The sequence below is a fragment of the Protomyctophum parallelum genome, assembly GCF_964188405.1.
Source record: "Protomyctophum parallelum genome assembly, chromosome: 17".
NCBI classification, from domain to species: Eukaryota; Metazoa; Chordata; class Actinopteri; order Myctophiformes; family Myctophidae; genus Protomyctophum; species Protomyctophum parallelum.
In genome coordinates, this window is record NC_139719.1 from 3,719,729 (window position 1) to 3,744,481 (window position 24,753).

Genomic DNA, 24,753 nt, shown 5'->3' on the forward strand with positions numbered 1-24,753 from the left:
ATAGCCCTCGAAGTTTCCCGTATGGGGGGAGAGATCTAATTGCTCCATTCTGGACAGATTTGGACAACAGAGCAAATGGGGAAATCACATATAACCAATACACCAGTGGCTGTATCCTTCATCAGGCTACACAAGATATAAATCAATACTTCCCAGGCCTGAGTTTCTCTGCCCGTTTGGTGTTTGTTGCAACATGGTACGAGGTGGCATACTATCCCAGATCAGGAGATGTACGTATTTTATTATTATTGTTGTTTTTGTTGTTGTCTCCAACAGGCAATATGGCTGAAGGCCGGATAATATGTTAATTTCACTCCTGTCCGTCCGCATGTGTCCATCCAAGTGTGTCTGTGACCAGATAATCTGCAGCACTGCCAGCACTGCCAGCCTGATTGCCCTGAAACTTTGCACACACACTCGGCCAAGGAAGAACCCCCAAATCAAATCTTCCAAATCGGCCTCATGGTGGCGCTATAACAGCCCACTTCACGTTTTGGCCTTTACTCTTGAGGTCATAATCCACAAATGAATCCCTGGATTCCTTGGATCGTGACAACTCAACATAGAAGCCCCATGGCTAACTCATAAATTATTTACATTTTCTGTACGCACAGTCGCACACTCACACACGCACACACACACACACACACACACACACACACACACACACACACACACACACACACACACACACACACACACACACACACACACACACACACACACACACACACACACACACACACACACACACACACACACACACACGCACACACACGCACACACACACACACACACACACACACACACACACACACCAATCATAATCTGGGCAGATTTGATGGTAAAGTAAAAATTAATGACAAATTACAAATTTACTTAACAAAATATGAGATAAATGGTATTAATCTTTTTCTTTTCTTTTTTCTTTTTTCAGCGCCTAACATTCCAAGCGGTGTTGATCTCTGGAAATCAGTACTCATTTGTACTGATGAATTATGAAACTATATCCTCAACTTCTGTCAATGTACAGGTAGAACAATAAAGAAAATATTTATTTTTTTACTTATCTGCTTTCACAGCTGCTGTCAGCAACACATGAGTGCATAGTTCAGAATCTGTGGGCACAATAGTGATAATATTCACCTGTACAAAACTTCAACCAATTAAAATGTGTATGTGAATTCCCAGGCTGGCTATGACACGTTCAACTCCACACACCATTTCACCATTCCTGGATCATCCTATTACAATGGCCCTGACAGCTACTCAACTTTACGTAACGGCAGTAATGTTGGCATCGCTGGTCGTTGGGCTTTTCGTGTTGACCATGGATCTGTCTGTATGATTAATGGTAAGACAACACAAATACTTGCCATTCACAGAATGCACAGTTCTGTTGGTAAATGGTTAAGGGGGCTTTACAATGTGCTTTATATTCACACATTTAAACATACATTCACACACTGACAACAGAGGCATCCATGCAAGGCACTTCCTTAAGCAATATCATTGCTTTATTACGTGACTTCAGTTCTATAAGCTGCAGTTTCAAAACACTCAATTTAATTAACCAATATTTCATTATTTTGTTATGACTTTCTGCTTTCATTTGAATCAGTCACCTATGGTATATTAAACTTAAATATTGTGTAATTAGCCTAACCGTCCTTTTTGTACACCCATGGCCTAGATCGACTGTACCCAAGAATTGGAACCACATCTCCTCGAGAGGATGATGGGAGCTCTTCTGTCATTGCCCTACAACAACCTTTTTTCTATTTTGGACGCAGATACGATCAGACATTTGTATGTATATAATTTATGCAATTTGCAGCATTATCTTTTTGTATGGGACAGTATTATGTTTTATTTGTGTATTCAATGATTACATTTGATTAGCAAATAACTTCCTAACCTACTAGAATTGGGTGGTAAAAATGTATACATGTAGGGCTATAATGTATTCCTCTTTTATATAAAAGAGGAAATAAAGCCATTAAATGCAGTGATTATGTGATTTGAATGATTTTTGTCAGTTCTAGTCAGTACACTGCACACACTTAAAAAAATAATAATGTGTCTTTGAAGTAAAAAATAGTTCAGCCCCATGCACCTGTCAAATATTTGTTTGTAATGTTTGTTTTATCCACTCATTTGTTAGGTCAACAACAATGGACACCTTACCTTTAATAATCCTTGGAATTCGTATAGCCCTCGAAGTTTCCCGTATGGGGGGAGAGATCTAATTGCTCCATTCTGGACAGATTTGGACAACAGAGCAAATGGGGAAATCACATATAACCAATACACCAGTGGCTGTATCCTTCATCAGGCTACACAAGATATAAATCAATACTTCCCAGGCCTGAGTTTCTCTGCCCGTTTGGTGTTTGTTGCAACATGGTACGAGGTGGCATACTATCCCAGATCAGGAGATGTACGTATTTTATTATTATTGTTGTTTTTGTTGTTGTCTCCAACAGGCAATATGGCTGAAGGCCGGATAATATGTTAATTTCACTCCTGTCCGTCCGCATGTGTCCATCCAAGTGTGTCTGTGACCAGATAATCTGCAGCACTGCCAGCCTGATTGCCCTGAAACTTTGCACACACACTCGGCCAAGGAAGAACCCCCAAATCAAATCTTCCAAATCGGCCTCATGGTGGCGCTATAACAGCCCACTTCACGTTTTGGCCTTTACTCTTGAGGTCATAATCCACAAATGAATCCCTGGATTCCTTGGATCGTGACAACTCAACATAGAAGCCCCATGGCTAACTCATAAATTATTTACATTTTCTGTACGCACAGTCGCACACTCACACACGCACACACACACACACACACACACACACACACACACACACACACACACACACACACACACACACACACACACACACACACACACACACACACACACACACACACACACACACACACACCAATCATAATCTGGGCAGATTTGATGGTAAAGTAAAAATTAATGACAAATTACAAATTTACTTAACAAAATATGAGATAAATGGTATTAATCTTTTTCTTTTCTTTTTTCTTTTTTCAGCGCCTAACATTCCAAGCGGTGTTGATCTCTGGAAATCAGTACTCATTTGTACTGATGAATTATGAAACTATATCCTCAACTTCTGTCAATGTACAGGTAGAACAATAAAGAAAATATTTATTTTTTTACTTATCTGCTTTCACAGCTGCTGTCAGCAACACATGAGTGCATAGTTCAGAATCTGTGGGCACAATAGTGATAATATTCACCTGTACAAAACTTCAACCAATTAAAATGTGTATGTGAATTCCCAGGCTGGCTATGACACGTTCAACTCCACACACCATTTCACCATTCCTGGATCATCCTATTACAATGGCCCTGACAGCTACTCAACTTTACGTAACGGCAGTAATGTTGGCATCGCTGGTCGTTGGGCTTTTCGTGTTGACCATGGATCTGTCTGTATGATTAATGGTAAGACAACACAAATACTTGCCATTCACAGAATGCACAGTTCTGTTGGTAAATGGTTAAGGGGGCTTTACAATGTGCTTTATATTCACACATTTAAACATACATTCACACACTGACAACAGAGGCATCCATGCAAGGCACTTCCTTAAGCAATATCATTGCTTTATTACGTGACTTCAGTTCTATAAGCTGCAGTTTCAAAACACTCAATTTAATTAACCAATATTTCATTATTTTGTTATGACTTTCTGCTTTCATTTGAATCAGTCACCTATGGTATATTAAACTTAAATATTGTGTAATTAGCCTAACCGTCCTTTTTGTACACCCATGGCCTAGATCGACTGTACCCAAGAATTGGAACCACATCTCCTCGAGAGGATGATGGGAGCTCTTCTGTCATTGCCCTACAACAACCTTTTTTCTATTTTGGACGCAGATACGATCAGACATTTGTATGTATATAATTTATGCAATTTGCAGCATTATCTTTTTGTATGGGACAGTATTATGTTTTATTTGTGTATTCAATGATTACATTTGATTAGCAAATAACTTCCTAACCTACTAGAATTGGGTGGTAAAAATGTATACATGTAGGGCTATAATGTATTCCTCTTTTATATAAAAGAGGAAATAAAGCCATTAAATGCAGTGATTATGTGATTTGAATGATTTTTGTCAGTTCTAGTCAGTACACTGCACACACTTAAAAAAATAATAATGTGTCTTTGAAGTAAAAATAGTTCAGCCCCATGCACCTGTCAAATATTTGTTTGTAATGTTTGTTTTATCCACTCATTTGTTAGGTCAACAACAATGGACACCTTACCTTTAATAATCCTTGGAATTCGTATAGCCCTCGAAGTTTCCCGTATGGGGGGAGAGATCTAATTGCTCCATTCTGGACAGATTTGGACAACAGAGCAAATGGGGAAATCACATATAACCAATACACCAGTGGCTGTATCCTTCATCAGGCTACACAAGATATAAATCAATACTTCCCAGGCCTGAGTTTCTCTGCCCGTTTGGTGTTTGTTGCAACATGGTACGAGGTGGCATACTATCCCAGATCAGGAGATGTACGTATTTTATTATTATTGTTGTTTTTGTTGTTGTCTCCAACAGGCAATATGGCTGAAGGCCGGATAATATGTTAATTTCACTCCTGTCCGTCCGCATGTGTCCATCCAAGTGTGTCTGTGACCAGATAATCTGCAGCACTGCCAGCACTGCCAGCCTGATTGCCCTGAAACTTTGCACACACACACTCGGCCAAGGAAGAACCCCCAAATCAAATCTTCCAAATCGGCCTCATGGTGGCGCTATAACAGCCCACTTCACGTTTTGGCCTTTACTCTTGAGGTCATAATCCACAAATGAATCCCTGGATTCCTTGGATCGTGACAACTCAACATAGAAGCCCCATGGCTAACTCATAAATTATTTACATTTTCTGTACGCACAGTCGCACACTCACACACGCACACACACACACACGCACACACACACACACACACACACACACACACACACACACACACACACACACACACACACACACACACACACACACACCAATCATAATCTGGGCAGATTTGATGGTAAAGTAAAAATTAATGACAAATTACAAATTTACTTAACAAAATATGAGATAAATGGTATTAATCTTTTTCTTTTCTTTTTTCTTTTTTCAGCGCCTAACATTCCAAGCGGTGTTGATCTCTGGAAATCAGTACTCATTTGTACTGATGAATTATGAAACTATATCCTCAACTTCTGTCAATGTACAGGTAGAACAATAAAGAAAATATTTATTTTTTTACTTATCTGCTTTCACAGCTGCTGTCAGCAACACATGAGTGCATAGTTCAGAATCTGTGGGCACAATAGTGATAATATTCACCTGTACAAAACTTCAACCAATTAAAATGTGTATGTGAATTCCCAGGCTGGCTATGACACGTTCAACTCCACACACCATTTCACCATTCCTGGATCATCCTATTACAATGGCCCTGACAGCTACTCAACTTTACGTAACGGCAGTAATGTTGGCATCGCTGGTCGTTGGGCTTTTCGTGTTGACCATGGATCTGTCTGTATGATTAATGGTAAGACAACACAAATACTTGCCATTCACAGAATGCACAGTTCTGTTGGTAAATGGTTAAGGGGGCTTTACAATGTGCTTTATATTCACACATTTAAACATACATTCACACACTGACAACAGAGGCATCCATGCAAGGCACTTCCTTAAGCAATATCATTGCTTTATTACGTGACTTCAGTTCTATAAGCTGCAGTTTCAAAACACTCAATTTAATTAACCAATATTTCATTATTTTGTTATGACTTTCTGCTTTCATTTGAATCAGTCACCTATGGTATATTAAACTTAAATATTGTGTAATTAGCCTAACCGTCCTTTTTGTACACCCATGGCCTAGATCGACTGTACCCAAGAATTGGAACCACATCTCCTCGAGAGGATGATGGGAGCTCTTCTGTCATTGCCCTACAACAACCTTTTTTCTATTTTGGACGCAGATACGATCAGACATTTGTATGTATATAATTTATGCAATTTGCAGCATTATCTTTTTGTATGGGACAGTATTATGTTTTATTTGTGTATTCAATGATTACATTTGATTAGCAAATAACTTCCTAACCTACTAGAATTGGGTGGTAAAAATGTATACATGTAGGGCTATAATGTATTCCTCTTTTATATAAAAGAGGAAATAAAGCCATTAAATGCAGTGATTATGTGATTTGAATGATTTTTGTCAGTTCTAGTCAGTACACTGCACACACTTAAAAAAATAATAATGTGTCTTTGAAGTAAAAAATAGTTCAGCCCCATGCACCTGTCAAATATTTGTTTGTAATGTTTGTTTTATCCACTCATTTGTTAGGTCAACAACAATGGACACCTTACCTTTAATAATCCTTGGAATTCGTATAGCCCTCGAAGTTTCCCGTATGGGGGGAGAGATCTAATTGCTCCATTCTGGACAGATTTGGACAACAGAGCAAATGGGGAAATCACATATAACCAATACACCAGTGGCTGTATCCTTCATCAGGCTACACAAGATATAAATCAATACTTCCCAGGCCTGAGTTTCTCTGCCCGTTTGGTGTTTGTTGCAACATGGTACGAGGTGGCATACTATCCCAGATCAGGAGATGTACGTATTTTATTATTATTGTTGTTTTTGTTGTTGTCTCCAACAGGCAATATGGCTGAAGGCCGGATAATATGTTAATTTCACTCCTGTCCGTCCGCATGTGTCCATCCAAGTGTGTCTGTGACCAGATAATCTGCAGCACTGCCAGCCTGATTACCCTGAAACTTTGCACACACACTCGGCCAAGGAAGAACCCCCAAATCAAATCTTCCAAATCGGCCTCATGGTGGCGCTATAACAGCCCACTTCACGTTTTGGCCTTTACTCTTGAGGTCATAATCCACAAATGAATCCCTGGATTCCTTGGATCGTGACAACTCAACATAGAAGCCCCATGGCTAACTCATAAATTATTTACATTTTCTGTACGCACAGTCGCACACTCACACACGCACACACACACACACACACACACACACACACACACACACACACACACACACACACACACACACACACACACACACACACACACACACACACACACACACACACACACACACACACACACACACACCAATCATAATCTGGGCAGATTTGATGGTAAAGTAAAAATTAATGACAAATTACAAATTTACTTAACAAAATATGAGATAAATGGTATTAATCTTTTTCTTTTCTTTTTTCTTTTTTCAGCGCCTAACATTCCAAGCGGTGTTGATCTCTGGAAATCAGTACTCATTTGTACTGATGAATTATGAAACTATATCCTCAACTTCTGTCAATGTACAGGTAGAACAATAAAGAAAATATTTATTTTTTTACTTATCTGCTTTCACAGCTGCTGTCAGCAACACATGAGTGCATAGTTCAGAATCTGTGGGCACAATAGTGATAATATTCACCTGTACAAAACTTCAACCAATTAAAATGTGTATGTGAATTCCCAGGCTGGCTATGACACGTTCAACTCCACACACCATTTCACCATTCCTGGATCATCCTATTACAATGGCCCTGACAGCTACTCAAATTTACGTAACGGCAGTAATGTTGGCATCGCTGGTCGTTGGGCTTTTCGTGTTGACCATGGATCTGTCTGTATGATTAATGGTAAGACAACACAAATACTTGCCATTCACAGAATGCACAGTTCTGTTGGTAAATGGTTAAGGGTGCTTTACAATGTGCTTTATATTCACACATTTAAACATACATTCACACACTGACAACAGAGGCATCCATGCAAGGCACTTCCTTAAGCAATATCATTGCTTTATTACGTGACTTCAGTTCTATAAGCTGCAGTTTCAAAACACTCAATTTAATTAACCAATATTTCATTATTTTGTTATGACTTTCTGCTTTCATTTGAATCAGTCACCTATGGTATATTAAACTTAAATATTGTGTAATTAGCCTAACCGTCCTTTTTGTACACCCATGGCCTAGATCGACTGTACCCAAGAATTGGAACCACATCTCCTCGAGAGGATGATGGGAGCTCTTCTGTCATTGCCCTACAACAACCTTTTTTCTATTTTGGACGCAGATACGATCAGACATTTGTATGTATATAATTTATGCAATTTGCAGCATTATCTTTTTGTATGGGACAGTATTATGTTTTATTTGTGTATTCAATGATTACATTTGATTAGCAAATAACTTCCTAACCTACTAGAATTGGGTGGTAAAAATGTATACATGTAGGGCTATAATGTATTCCTCTTTTATATAAAAGAGGAAATAAAGCCATTAAATGCAGTGATTATGTGATTTGAATGATTTTTGTCAGTTCTAGTCAGTACACTGCACACACTTAAAAAAAGAATAATGTGTCTTTGAAGTAAAAATAGTTCAGCCCCATGCACCTGTCAAATATTTGTTTGTAATGTTTGTTTTATCCACTCATTTGTTAGGTCAACAACAATGGACACCTTACCTTTAATAATCCTTGGAATTCGTATAGCCCTCGAAGTTTCCCGTATGGGGGGAGAGATCTAATTGCTCCATTCTGGACAGATTTGGACAACAGAGCAAATGGGGAAATCACATATAACCAATACACCAGTGGCTGTATCCTTCATCAGGCTACACAAGATATAAATCAATACTTCCCAGGCCTGAGTTTCTCTGCCCGTTTGGTGTTTGTTGCAACATGGTACGAGGTGGCATACTATCCCAGATCAGGAGATGTACGTATTTTATTATTATTGTTGTTTTTGTTGTTGTCTCCAACAGGCAATATGGCTGAAGGCCGGATAATATGTTAATTTCACTCCTGTCCGTCCGCATGTGTCCATCCAAGTGTGTCTGTGACCAGATAATCTGCAGCACTGCCAGCACTGCCAGCCTGATTGCCCTGAAACTTTGCACACACACACTCGGCCAAGGAAGAACCCCCAAATCAAATCTTCCAAATCGGCCTCATGGTGGCGCTATAACAGCCCACTTCACGTTTTGGCCTTTACTCTTGAGGTCATAATCCACAAATGAATCCCTGGATTCCTTGGATCGTGACAACTCAACATAGAAGCCCCATGGCTAACTCATAAATTATTTACATTTTCTGTACGCACAGTCGCACACTCACACACGCACACACACACGCACACACACACACACACACACACACACACACACACACACACACACACACACACACACACACACCAATCATAATCTGGGCAGATTTGATGGTAAAGTAAAAATTAATGACAAATTACAAATTTACTTAACAAAATATGAGATAAATGGTATTAATCTTTTTCTTTTCTTTTTTCTTTTTTCAGCGCCTAACATTCCAAGCGGTGTTGATCTCTGGAAATCAGTACTCATTTGTACTGATGAATTATGAAACTATATCCTCAACTTCTGTCAATGTACAGGTAGAACAATAAAGAAAATATTTATTTTTTTACTTATCTGCTTTCACAGCTGCTGTCAGCAACACATGAGTGCATAGTTCAGAATCTGTGGGCACAATAGTGATAATATTCACCTGTACAAAACTTCAACCAATTAAAATGTGTATGTGAATTCCCAGGCTGGCTATGACACGTTCAACTCCACACACCATTTCACCATTCCTGGATCATCCTATTACAATGGCCCTGACAGCTACTCAACTTTACGTAACGGCAGTAATGTTGGCATCGCTGGTCGTTGGGCTTTTCGTGTTGACCATGGATCTGTCTGTATGATTAATGGTAAGACAACACAAATACTTGCCATTCACAGAATGCACAGTTCTGTTGGTAAATGGTTAAGGGGGCTTTACAATGTGCTTTATATTCACACATTTAAACATACATTCACACACTGACAACAGAGGCATCCATGCAAGGCACTTCCTTAAGCAATATCATTGCTTTATTACGTGACTTCAGTTCTATAAGCTGCAGTTTCAAAACACTCAATTTAATTAACCAATATTTCATTATTTTGTTATGACTTTCTGCTTTCATTTGAATCAGTCACCTATGGTATATTAAACTTAAATATTGTGTAATTAGCCTAACCGTCCTTTTTGTACACCCATGGCCTAGATCGACTGTACCCAAGAATTGGAACCACATCTCCTCGAGAGGATGATGGGAGCTCTTCTGTCATTGCCCTACAACAACCTTTTTTCTATTTTGGACGCAGATACGATCAGACATTTGTATGTATATAATTTATGCAATTTGCAGCATTATCTTTTTGTATGGGACAGTATTATGTTTTATTTGTGTATTCAATGATTACATTTGATTAGCAAATAACTTCCTAACCTACTAGAATTGGGTGGTAAAAATGTATACATGTAGGGCTATAATGTATTCCTCTTTTATATAAAAGAGGAAATAAAGCCATTAAATGCAGTGATTATGTGATTTGAATGATTTTTGTCAGTTCTAGTCAGTACACTGCACACACTTAAAAAAATAATAATGTGTCTTTGAAGTAAAAAATAGTTCAGCCCCATGCACCTGTCAAATATTTGTTTGTAATGTTTGTTTTATCCACTCATTTGTTAGGTCAACAACAATGGACACCTTACCTTTAATAATCCTTGGAATTCGTATAGCCCTCGAAGTTTCCCGTATGGGGGGAGAGATCTAATTGCTCCATTCTGGACAGATTTGGACAACAGAGCAAATGGGGAAATCACATATAACCAATACACCAGTGGCTGTATCCTTCATCAGGCTACACAAGATATAAATCAATACTTCCCAGGCCTGAGTTTCTCTGCCCGTTTGGTGTTTGTTGCAACATGGTACGAGGTGGCATACTATCCCAGATCAGGAGATGTACGTATTTTATTATTATTGTTGTTTTTGTTGTTGTCTCCAACAGGCAATATGGCTGAAGGCCGGATAATATGTTAATTTCACTCCTGTCCGTCCGCATGTGTCCATCCAAGTGTGTCTGTGACCAGATAATCTGCAGCACTGCCAGCCTGATTACCCTGAAACTTTGCACACACACTCGGCCAAGGAAGAACCCCCAAATCAAATCTTCCAAATCGGCCTCATGGTGGCGCTATAACAGCCCACTTCACGTTTTGGCCTTTACTCTTGAGGTCATAATCCACAAATGAATCCCTGGATTCCTTGGATCGTGACAACTCAACATAGAAGCCCCATGGCTAACTCATAAATTATTTACATTTTCTGTACGCACAGTCGCACACTCACACACGCACACACACACACACACGCACACACACACACACACACACACACACACACACACACACACACACACACACACACACACACACACACACACACACACACACACACACACACACCAATCATAATCTGGGCAGATTTGATGGTAAAGTAAAAATTAATGACAAATTACAAATTTACTTAACAAAATATGAGATAAATGGTATTAATCTTTTTCTTTTCTTTTTTCTTTTTTCAGCGCCTAACATTCCAAGCGGTGTTGATCTCTGGAAATCAGTACTCATTTGTACTGATGAATTATGAAACTATATCCTCAACTTCTGTCAATGTACAGGTAGAACAATAAAGAAAATATTTATTTTTTTACTTATCTGCTTTCACAGCTGCTGTCAGCAACACATGAGTGCATAGTTCAGAATCTGTGGGCACAATAGTGATAATATTCACCTGTACAAAACTTCAACCAATTAAAATGTGTATGTGAATTCCCAGGCTGGCTATGACACGTTCAACTCCACACACCATTTCACCATTCCTGGATCATCCTATTACAATGGCCCTGACAGCTACTCAAATTTACGTAACGGCAGTAATGTTGGCATCGCTGGTCGTTGGGCTTTTCGTGTTGACCATGGATCTGTCTGTATGATTAATGGTAAGACAACACAAATACTTGCCATTCACAGAATGCACAGTTCTGTTGGTAAATGGTTAAGGGTGCTTTACAATGTGCTTTATATTCACACATTTAAACATACATTCACACACTGACAACAGAGGCATCCATGCAAGGCACTTCCTTAAGCAATATCATTGCTTTATTACGTGACTTCAGTTCTATAAGCTGCAGTTTCAAAACACTCAATTTAATTAACCAATATTTCATTATTTTGTTATGACTTTCTGCTTTCATTTGAATCAGTCACCTATGGTATATTAAACTTAAATATTGTGTAATTAGCCTAACCGTCCTTTTTGTACACCCATGGCCTAGATCGACTGTACCCAAGAATTGGAACCACATCTCCTCGAGAGGATGATGGGAGCTCTTCTGTCATTGCCCTACAACAACCTTTTTTCTATTTTGGACGCAGATACGATCAGACATTTGTATGTATATAATTTATGCAATTTGCAGCATTATCTTTTTGTATGGGACAGTATTATGTTTTATTTGTGTATTCAATGATTACATTTGATTAGCAAATAACTTCCTAACCTACTAGAATTGGGTGGTAAAAATGTATACATGTAGGGCTATAATGTATTCCTCTTTTATATAAAAGAGGAAATAAAGCCATTAAATGCAGTGATTATGTGATTTGAATGATTTTTGTCAGTTCTAGTCAGTACACTGCACACACTTAAAAAAAGAATAATGTGTCTTTGAAGTAAAAATAGTTCAGCCCCATGCACCTGTCAAATATTTGTTTGTAATGTTTGTTTTATCCACTCATTTGTTAGGTCAACAACAATGGACACCTTACCTTTAATAATCCTTGGAATTCGTATAGCCCTCGAAGTTTCCCGTATGGGGGGAGAGATCTAATTGCTCCATTCTGGACAGATTTGGACAACAGAGCAAATGGGGAAATCACATATAACCAATACACCAGTGGCTGTATCCTTCATCAGGCTACACAAGATATAAATCAATACTTCCCAGGCCTGAGTTTCTCTGCCCGTTTGGTGTTTGTTGCAACATGGTACGAGGTGGCATACTATCCCAGATCAGGAGATGTACGTATTTTATTATTATTGTTGTTTTTGTTGTTGTCTCCAACAGGCAATATGGCTGAAGGCCGGATAATATGTTAATTTCACTCCTGTCCGTCCGCATGTGTCCATCCAAGTGTGTCTGTGACCAGATAATCTGCAGCACTGCCAGCACTGCCAGCCTGATTGCCCTGAAACTTTGCACACACACTCGGCCAAGGAAGAACCCCCAAATCAAATCTTCCAAATCGGCCTCATGGTGGCGCTATAACAGCCCACTTCACGTTTTGGCCTTTACTCTTGAGGTCATAATCCACAAATGAATCCCTGGATTCCTTGGATCGTGACAACTCAACATAGAAGCCCCATGGCTAACTCATAAATTATTTACATTTTCTGTACGCACACGCACACACACACACACACACACACACACACACACACACACACACACACACACACACACACACACACACACACACACACACACACACACACACACACACACACACACACACACACACACACACACCAATCATAATCTGGGCAGATTTAATGGTAAAGTACAAATTAATGACAAATTACAAATTTACTTAACAAAATATGAGATAAATGGTATTTATCTTTTTCTTTTCTTTTTTCAGCGCACAACATTCCAAGCGGTGTTGATCTCTGGAAATCAGTACTCATTTGTACTGATGAATTATGAAACTATAGCCTCAACTTCTCGCAATGTACAGGTAGAACAATAAAGTTTTTTTTTTTTTACTTATCTGCTTTCACAGCTGCTGTCAGCAACACATGAGTGCATAGTTCAGAATCTGTGGGCACAATAGTGATAATATTCACCTGTACAAAACTTCAACAAATTAAAATGTGTATGTGAATTCCCAGGCTGGCTATGACACGTTCAACTCCACACACCATTTCACCATTCCTGGATCATCCTATTACAATGGCAATGACAGCTACTCAAATTTACTTAACGGCAGTAATGTTGGCGTCGCTGGTCGTTGGGCTTTTCGTGTTGACCATGGATCTGGAGGCTGTAATGGTAAGACAACACAAATACAATCACAGGCTACGTTCTGCCCAAATCTGAAAGCAGTAAGATTGTTATTCACAGAATGCACAGTTCTGTTGGTAAATGGTTAAGGGGGCTTTACAATGTGCTTTATATTCACACATTTAAATATACATTCACACACTGACAACAGAGGCATCCATGCAAGGCACTAACCTGTAGTGTCTTGACATGCTGAAGGATACTTCAACACTAAGCCAGGTGGAGCTGGGAATTAAACAGGAACCTTACGTAATGTTTCCAAGAAGACACACGAAACCGACATTTTTTAAAACTGATTGACTGCCAAAAACACAGTATCAATGAATATTGATATGAAATAGGCTAATATACACAGCTGGAAGCTTTTATTAACACACCGTCCCTAAATGTTCTTATGTAACTAAGTTGTTTTGTACATACACAGTGGGTTCCAACACTGATGATTAGTATGTGTATTGTTGCGAACGCAGTGAGCCACTTACTATGACAGCAAGGGCTGAATGTCTGTGTGTGTGTCTGTCTGTCCCGCTGTTACACCACCCGCCCGCCACCAGAGGGCGCAGCTGTAGCACACACACACACACACAGGGCGCAGCTGTAGCACACACACACACACACACACACACACACACACACACACACAACCACACACACACGAGCTGCGTTCGCTTCCCGCGTTTGCGCGTCTTACTTGTGTAATATACTGTGAATGTTATAGTTAATGTGATGTAGGGTATGTAACTATTCCACTGTTCCAATTTGCTTTAGTGATTTAATAATAGCTTTGGACACTATCTATCTACCCAATACAAGTTGGTTGTTTGATGTTATAAAACCTGATTGACCTTACCCTTATCCTGATTGTCCAGAAAACAGCCATTATGAGCTTTGTGGCACAGACTGCGGGCACACATGTGCCAGCAGCATCGATGCTAGCTGCGAGCAAGTGTGCTCTGAGGGCTGTTTCTGTGATGAGGGTTATGTCCGGAGTGGAGGTCGGTGTGTCCCTGTGGAACGATGTGGCTGCCAGTACGATGGATTCTACTTTGGGGTAAGCTTTCCAGTCAGTCAGTTGTTTTCACTAGTATGTCCACTTAAAGCTCCACTTCATAACCTTTTGATAATGGGGCAGCAACGGCTCAGGGGTAGATCGAGTGACCCGATAAGAACCGCAAGGTTCCCAGTTCAAACCTGGTCTCCCCCAGAGTCAGCGTCGAAGTGTCCTTGAGCAAGACTTTGAACCCCTACTGTCAGGCTGCCGACCCGGAGTATGTGTGTGGAACCAAGCAGGAGATCGAACACAAGAATGACTGATATAAAACACTTTACTTAACTTAGGAATCAAAAGAACACAGGAAACGCCACACAGGGCAGGAACTAAAACATACAGGAACAGCAGCGCAAAGCTGGCGTAGAACCAAACTATAAACCGACACAGAGTCCCACAAACACACCACTTAAATCCCAAAGTCATTAGTAGGCACAAGTGTCCACAGCTGTGTTCCCAGGAGGAAACTGTCTCTCAGGTAGGCTGGGGGAGGGGAACACACAGGGTAGGTAGGAGAGAACATAAGGGTGGCGGACCAGGCATGGGACGTTCTGGGACAGGACGTGACACCTACGTTGCATTTTTAACACTAAACACGGTGATTTTCACCCGGACAAATATTTAATGCTGCTGATGTCTGAGGTGGGTGGGTCTTTCAGTACCTTCATGATGCTCAGTGATATCATAGAAGGTAGATTTGTTTCCCTGCTCACATCCCTGTTTTCAGGTGAATTTCACCTGTGTTTAGTGATAGTGTGACAGAGAAAAATCCCATACCCCCACAATGGACTTGTTTTTCCCAACTCCATTTCCTTTTTTAGGAATATTTTTTAAAATAATATGCCGATTTTGCCCCATATGAGCATTTTATTCCACCAGTCCTTATACAAAAAATACGTTGAAATATAGATTGTCTATAGGTTGTCTTGTCTATGTTACGAATAATTATAGATTGTCTATAGGTTGTCTATAGTATAATGATCACATAACTAGTGCAGAAAAAGGATGTACTGTAGCCTACAGTACAGGTGCAGAGAGGAAAAACATGAACATGACATGGCAACATAAGAGCCGTGCACTGACAAGAAAACAATGATTATGAAACAGAACTAAAGCAAACTCATATAGTGTGTAACATGATTTCTGAGTGCAGTGTGCTTCTCTCTTTCCCTTATGCGTTACAGGCTGGGGAGACTCTCTGGACACCCGGTTGCTCCGAGCGATGTGAATGCTTTGCCCCGAATGATCTGCGTTGCTCTGCTGTATCCTGTACCCCCACGCAAGAGTGCACGATCGAAAACGGCCAACTAGGCTGCTTTGATGCATTGACCACCTGCACTGTGTGGGGGGACCCCCACTATCTCACCTTTGATGGTGCACTGGCTCATTTCCAGGGCACATGCTCTTACGTCATCACAGAGAGTGTGAATAGCCCTGCCAATGAAACTGGGTTCAGAGTGGTCGCGACTAACAATCACCGTGGCAGCAATGGTGTATCATTTGTGTCTGCAGTGGACATATATCTGTCGAATCAACAAGAGACAGCCCATGTCAGGATTGGAGCCAACAGGAGAGTGAAGGTAAATTCATTGTTAGAGGAAAACGCAACCCTATGCCACTGAGCTTGACACAGCAACACAGCTGCTAGTTATTCTATTAACATACTCTACCAGATTGGTTAAAATAATGTTTAATTCATTCAGATGACTAATTCATAAATAACAGTATTGTAGCTTCAAATTTAAAGAGCATTATTAGGGCATCTATCCCTGCTCTAGGGTGTCTCTGAACGCTTATGTCAGTATAAGCATTATTAGCTGAATATTCATTATCAATGTTTCTCTCTCTTATGTTCCAGGTTAACAACAGTGATGTGTCTCTCCCTGCCACTGTGGGCAGTCTAGCTCAGGTGGAAAGTAATGGATCTTATGTAGTGGTCAACGCCCGCCATGTGATTGTCCAGTTTGATGGCCGGAGCACTCTGTTGGTCATAGTGGGTCCGAACCACCGCAACAGAGTTGTTGGCATGTGTGGTAACTTCAACGGTGACCCTGCAGATGACAAGGCCTTGCCCGACGGCACAGTGGCACAGAATGACAATGATTTTGGGGATGGCTGGAAGTCTCCCACTAGCCGTTCTGGGTGAGCCAATTGTATCAGTCAATGTATTGACTGATATTTTCGGTCTTTTTATCCACTTTTTTTTCGCACAATAAACACTGTATATACGGTTCTCACCTAAAATAATAAACAAGAAAGTAGTAAGTTAAACATACTTAACATATTAATCTAACATACAACACGACAACAGTGGAGAGGCTTGATTCATAAGGCTGTCCCTCAATCTATTGTATGTTCAAAGTTACTGAGTGATAATATGTATGTGGGTATATTCCAGACTGAGTAAAGAATATAGAGCTGGCTCTGAGTGGTACAGCTGAAGCGAGGATGTACAATTTGATTATCTAGTATGAACTTGCGAGTTGGTTTGAAAGGTGTAGTAAGCTTAAAGGTAGGCTACGTGCATTTTAGATGAATGAACAGGACTGTGTTAATGTCATAGATAGTTTTTTGTTTGTTTGCTGTTGTTTTTTTAGATTTGTTTTTGGCTTTACTGCCCTTATTGATAGTATCAAGTGAAGACTGGCAGGAAAGAGGGAGAGAGAGAAGGGGAGAGACATGCAGCAAAGGTCGTCATGAATTGGACTCGAACATGCGACACGCTGTCAGGCCAAAGCCTATATGTGGCATGCGTCTGGACCACTTACACTACATTTAGTTTTTTGGAGCAAAATGGTTATAGAATCTAGGTAGCTATTCTTATACATTTTCTGTCAACACATTGACAAGAAAGAAAACAATAGTGTACGGTATCTTCCAATTAAAACGCAACACATCGCATTACTTGCGACACGACATGGTGAAATATAATTAGGCTTAATCTGAGCCTCTCCATATCCTTAGATGTGGTGCCACAGATGACCATAGCGGTGGCGGCGTAGAGAACTGTCGCTTCAGAGAGGAGTACTCACAGCTGTGTAGCATCATCACCAACACTACTGGCCCGTTCAGCACCTGCCACCTGCACTCTGACCCTCAGCCATTCTTCACTTCATGTGTCTATGACCTCTGCCTCTACTCGCCGGCCAATGGCATGCTGTGTTCTGATATCTCGTCCTATGAGAGAAGCTGTGCTGTCTTTGGGCTGGAAATCCCTCAGTGGCGTTCTGATTTGCAATGTGGTACGTAGACAGACAACGGCTTTGACAAATTGCCAAGATAACACAAAGAAAGATGAATGGTTTCCCCTCTTTTTCTCATTTTCTACAGTATTTAGTTTTTTACATTTAATTTAATTTGTGTGTGTTGCGTACTGGTGTTTGGTAGCTGTTGTTTGTCTGTGTTTATTTGTATTTAATAAAATAAAATAGAATAATGGGATTAAAGTTTTGTTTATTTTATGTCTCCATGTCTCCAGCGGAGACAGACCCCTGTGAGGAGCTGGACTGTGTCGAGCATGAGTGGTGTGGGGAGGAGCGTGGTGTCCACGGCTGCTTCTGTGATGAGAACCACCATCGCCGCAACAACGAGAGCTATGGTACAGTACAGGTCACACGACTACTGTATGTATGATGACAACGTCTTTCATAGGTGTGTTGATAGGTTAACAGTGCTCGTCTGTTATTTACATGTATGCCAACTAAGTCAGCCCATCAGGGCCCTGTGACTTGGGAACAATCTACATGGGGTGTAGAGGTTCAGGAGTCTGAAACACTAAAGTATGATGTTTTATTAATGACATGATGGGGTCTGCATTCCTTCTTAATCTCCAACAGGAGATTCTTGCATTTGAACGATGACGCAGGAAGAGTCCTTTATTCAAAACTTTACTTGAGTAAACGTACAACTACAAACGTATTGGCATGAAGAAGTACCAAAGTAATCACATTGTGTGCGTGCGTGCGTGTGTGCGTGTGTGCGTGTGTGCGTGTGTGCATTGTGTGCGTGTGTGCGTGTGTGCGTGCGTGCTTTGAAAGATTGAGGAAGGTAGACAATGGCTGCGGTTACATGAGGGCTTTTTCATTCAGAATGAAAACTTCAGAATGAATTAATTCAGAAGTAATGTTTTTTGCTGCATGTTTACATGCGGGAAAGGTCATTCCGAATGAGTGTTTACATGGACAATACTTTTAAATCCCATTATTTCATTCCACATCAGGTTTGGGGCTGGGAAGGCTTCTGATTGGATAGGGGGCGGGCGGATATGTTTACGTGGAAAGTGGAAAGTACATTTACTTTAGTACTAAAGTACAATTTTGAGGTATTTCTACTTTACTTTCCATTTTTTGTTTACTTTTACTACACTACATTTCAGTAAAACAAAATAATAATAATAAAAAAAACACTTTTATGCCGTATTACTTTATATTTGATGTATCCTGTATAGCCTATGAGAGGTTTCTCTCAGAGATGTGAAATTAAACATGTCTAATTTCTTAATATAATTAAAACAAGAGCATAATATAGCCATACCAATTACATGGAAACAAGCATGCACAGAAAGACCAGAATGAACTTCAATCCGAATGAGTGTTTACATGAGTCCACAATTGTTTCAATAGGATTTAAAAATGGAATAAACCGTTCAGTTACATCAGATCTAAGTTGAAATCAGATTGACCATTTTCATTCCGATTTAAGTTTTTGTAGGTGTTTACATGACAACTTTTAATAGGATTTAACTTTTATTCTGAATGAAAAGGGGATTTAACTGTCCATGTAAACATAGCCAGTGAATGTGTATGAGAGATAAGTAATCATATGCCACACTTTCATAGCAATACATAGAGATGTCACTGCATACAATGTTGCTATTATTATTAAGAGCATAATATGCCTTCTCGCACAGATTTGCACTCTATACACATTTCTATAGTTGATCTCTCTCCCGTACGTATATTAATTTGTCTCCTGTGCCTGATCTCTCTCCCGTACGTATATTAATTTGTCTCCTGTGCCTGATCTCTCTCCCCTACATAGATTCATTTGTCTCCTGTGCCAGTAGTGCAGCCAACATGTCCTTGTCCCGCTGCCAGGTGTTTGAGGCTGGCTTCCATCCTGAGGTCCTCCATCTCAAGGACTCATCCTGCAAAGGGACTGTCCAGGATGGAAGGCTGTTGTTCCACTTCGATAACAATGCAGAGCAGTGTGGGACAGTTCTCTCGGTAAATACGTCCAAAGTCTAGAATATTGTAGTTACAGTACTGGCTCGTCAAAGCTTACTCACTTATCAGCGCACTAGATACCTGTACAGGAAGTTAGGATATTGTACTGTACTGTATATTGTTTATACTTGGCACATTGGCTCAATTTCAAGGGAATTCAAATGTATTCAGCATCTGAACACATTCAATTAACCTAAAAATAAAAACATGTACTTTTAATATTAATGCTAATTTATGCTTCCTCATATGACCCTTTTGATAGAGCAATGGGTCCTACTTCATGTACAAGAACGTCATCTCGGGTGATGTGGACCCCCATGACAGTCTCATCAGTCGTGAGAAGAACATTCACCTGACTTTCAGCTGCGAGTACCCTCTGAGCCAGTCTCTGTCTATGGCTGTCGGCATTAACCCCATCGAGAGGTGAGAGCCTCTGAGTCTGCATCAAGTTCTACAAACTGTTAATACAATTGTAAATCAATCAATCATCCCAGGCTATGACCCAGGACCCACTTCACCACGGTAACAGATGGAAATGAGTATATGGAAAAACTCAAAACACACACAAACGTTGGAAGCCGAATCAGGATAGAATATGAAAAATTGGAAATATCCGTCTTGATCACATGACTATAGAGATACTGTGTACTGATTTGTATGATGTACAGTATAATATATGCACGGTCAGTTTGATTTGGAATTATATGAAGAGACCCCTATGAGTCAGTGAGTGATCATTTTGAATATTTTGAACTGGAATTTATTTTTCAAGCCTTTACGGGAATTGAAATATGAGCTTTTGGTTTACGTCAGTGAGTGATCATTTTGAATATTTTGAACTGGAATTTATTTTTCAAGCCTTTACGGGAATTGAAATATGAGCTTTTGGTTTCCGTCATGATGAGGATCTGACATGAATTATTTTTGACTGGTTTAGCAAGATGTTTGTAGGACTGTAGCATTCCACCTGCTATTATAAAATGCCCTGTGAGCTGTCAGCTCAGTGGAGCCTCTGAGTCTGCATCGATTCTACAAACTGTTAATAACATTGTAAATCAATCAATCATCCCGGGCTATTACCCAGGACCCATTTCACCACAACCCCCTTATTTCCCATAAATCCTCCCATTGGAAGGTGCCAACATGGTTTTAGTTAGTTCTGTATACATGAATTACTCCTTAATTGTGTCAGCTAACATCTCTGACTGTTGGGTTCAGCTTCATTGAGGTGTCAGCCAAGACAGTGATATTTGTGTGTCTTGAAATGAGATGCTGATGCATTTTACCTGTAATCTTTTTGTGCAAGCGCTGATAAGTGCTTAACTGTTGTGCTGTATCAAATTAGTTACTTGGTTATTTCAACATGTCTTACCTTATAACTTTGATGACCTTATATATAATGTATTAGTTTTGTTTTTTTGTAGCATTGTGTCCAGTAGACTTCCATCAGGGATGGGCAGCTATCGTATGAGAATGCTCCCATTCTTGGACTCCGGCTACCGTTTCCCCTACACCGGTGACGGTAACATGGAAGTGGAATTAGACCAGAGGATGTACATCAAGGTGCGATCGGAGGGAGTGGACAGGCACCAGATCGCCACTGTTCTGGACTCCTGCTGGGCCACGCCTGTCAACAATGCCAATTATCCTGTCCGCTGGGATCTCCTTGTTAGAGAGTAAGCAATTTCAAAATGTCAGTTACATTTTACTATGGTGCCAAATCATAACAAGTTACATACTATTGTAGAGCAGAAGCCCAACATTTCCCCCGCTGAGCAAGCATTTAACGAAAGTGGAAGGGAAAAACTGGGACCACTGGTAGGCCTTTAGGGTATTGCAATGGGATGTTGAGGGTGAGGATGTTGATCCGCCCTCAGCCCTCCTCTTCCGGTGGGGCACTAAATGTTTTCACTCCACTAATCCCCAATGTATACACGTGTTCTGAATGACCCTGACGATAGCGATAGGCAACAGATACGGTAGTGTATAGCTCGGAATCTGTTCTTGAGAGATTAGCTACTGTGTGATTTAAAGGAGAATTCCATGCTAGAATGCTTTCTTATCTTTCTTACCTTTCTTTGTAGTTGTTACGTCCCCACCAAAGAGGTCCAGGTGTTTTTTTGTGCAAAAACTCCTTATTGGCTATTTCCCCTACCATAAGCCCTCAATGAATTGCATTGAATTGAATGGGAATTGAATGGGGCTATGGGGTGTTATGCTAGTTTGCTTATTTCCATCGAAAGAAGTAGTAAAGTGTGCCATTTGGGATATTATTTACATTATGAAGAGAGGATATATACAAAGACATTATAATTTTGAGCGATGGAAATAAGCGAATTAGCACAACACCCCATAGCCCCATTCAATTCCCATTCAATTCAATGCAATTCATTTAGGGCTTATGGTAGGGAAAATAGCCAATAAGGAGCTTTTGCACAAAATAACACCTGGACATCTTTGGTGGGGACGTAACGACTACAAAGAAAGGTAAGAAAGCCTTTTAGTATGGAATTCTCCTTTAAGTGATGAGTATTAACACTGGTAATGGAGCGCTTGCACCTGCACAGTGTCATTATTATTGAAAATAATAATTATATACATTTTCAATATAATATAGACAGCAATTTGTAGTCAATAAACATCCTGAAACACTTGTCTTCTCTCTTTCAGCTCCACTAGTATTTCACTCCTTGATCTAGCTGCTACATTGTTTTGTAATAATTGCAACATCCTTCCCTGTGGTCCAGGTGTCCTAATGAACGGGACACTACAGTAGAACTGGACATGAATGGTGTCTCCGACGTGGCACGTTTCTCCTTCAGGATGTTCACCTTCAACAACTTCTCCTCCATCTACCTGCACTGCCAGATCCACTTGTGTCTGATACACCAGCAGGACTGCACTGCTGTATGTATCCATGTTTGTGTGCAGTGCGACTGTGCGTGTGCATGACACAGTTTTGCGAAAAAGTATAAAGCAGTATGCTACAGTGTCTTTGAGCTTCGGCTAAATGTCTCAAATATGAATGTTACTTTCCTGCAGCATTGCTACCCTGGCTACCACCGAAGACATCGCAGGGAGATGTCCTATGACACTGCAGGTGTCTCACTGGGACTGGGACCTTTAACCTGGAACGGGCCGAGTGGAGGTACAGTTATCTTATCTTCGTGACGGTTCTCATATATGACATACAGTATACAGCAGTGTTGGATTAAATGTTTTACTTTTCAAGGTAAATTCACCCCAGAACCTACCATGTACAGCACCGTAAGTGTCTATATCCCATATCTATTGTTTATCTTATAGTGATTTAGGCTAATAGTATTTGTTTTTATTTTCCAGGTGAACGGCTGGTGAGGTCTGTGAGGAGTGGCACTCCCAGTCACTTTGCATCTCTGCTGATCCTGGTAATCACTTCTGTTGCAACCCTGGCTTAAGAAGAGTGCACCAGCGCAGGCACGCACCACGCACGCACCATGCACGACACGCATTCACACACACACACACACACACACACACACACACACACACACACACACACACACACACACACACACACACACACACACACACACACACACACACACACACACACACACACACACACACACACACACACACACACACACACACACACACTCACTCACTCACTCACTCACTCACTCACTCACTCACTCACTCACTCACTCACTCACTCACTCACTCACTCACTCACTCACTCACACACACACACACACACGTTTAATTGTATGATGATGGTGAGGATGATAATAAGATGAAGTAAAACTTGTGATAATTCTGTAATTGTTACACAATGCTAGCAGTACAGTATGATTGAGTACCTGTTTATGAAGGGAAAGCAACAGTAGGGCAGCACAAGAAAAACCACAGAAGACATCATTGCTGATGTACTATAGGTAGCACAAATACAGGTGATATCACAATTAGGCTAACGCAGGCACACAGAGAAGGTCATGATTTGCCTTAAGTGTGTGAAAGTGGTTAATTGGTGTGTAGATTGTACATTACACTTGCCCCTACTGTATATTTATATTTATATGTAATGATTACCTACACCGTAAAATTATTTTTTGTTTATTTAACTCTGAGTGTATACAACTTTAACGAAATCTACCCGTAAGGGGTCTATTTGGTTCCTTTTGTACATGCTCAGTTAAATGAAATTAACACTTTGTACAGTGTACAATATACCACATACCTGTATCATTGTCCATTGTCCATCATTATTGTTGATACTTAATTGGTACACCTCAGTATTATTTTACGCATTTTTACACATGATATTTATACGATAGAAATGGAACCCCACTCCAACGACAGGATGATGGGAGCTCTTCTGTCATAGCCCTACAACAAACTTTTGTCTA

At 40.2% G+C, this 24,753-nt stretch overlaps 1 protein-coding gene and 1 long non-coding RNA gene across 2 annotated transcripts; both read left to right on the plus strand.

The window, feature by feature from the left end:
- Positions 1–1,291: 1,291 nt before the first annotated feature.
- LOC310874550 (alpha-tectorin-like) lies at positions 1,292–23,802 on the plus strand (the record flags this gene model as incomplete). The annotated part of the gene is made up of 17 exons (XM_083787408.1): positions 1,292–1,342; positions 3,323–3,469; positions 5,440–5,586; positions 8,551–8,826; positions 9,424–9,519; positions 9,678–9,840; positions 14,956–15,143; positions 16,325–16,720; positions 16,999–17,282; positions 18,105–18,382; positions 18,619–18,738; positions 20,181–20,365; positions 20,628–20,788; positions 21,790–22,041; positions 23,113–23,272; positions 23,408–23,513; positions 23,708–23,802. The coding sequence occupies 17 exons, from the start codon at positions 1,292–1,294 to the stop codon at positions 23,800–23,802; spliced, it is 3,105 nt and encodes a 1,034-aa protein (XP_083643534.1).
- On the plus strand, positions 12,778–14,066 carry LOC310874887. The gene is made up of 3 exons (XR_014570591.1): positions 12,778–13,050; positions 13,671–13,766; positions 13,921–14,066. It is a non-coding gene; the product is annotated as an uncharacterized lncRNA (long non-coding RNA).
- Positions 23,803–24,753: the final 951 nt, after the last annotated feature.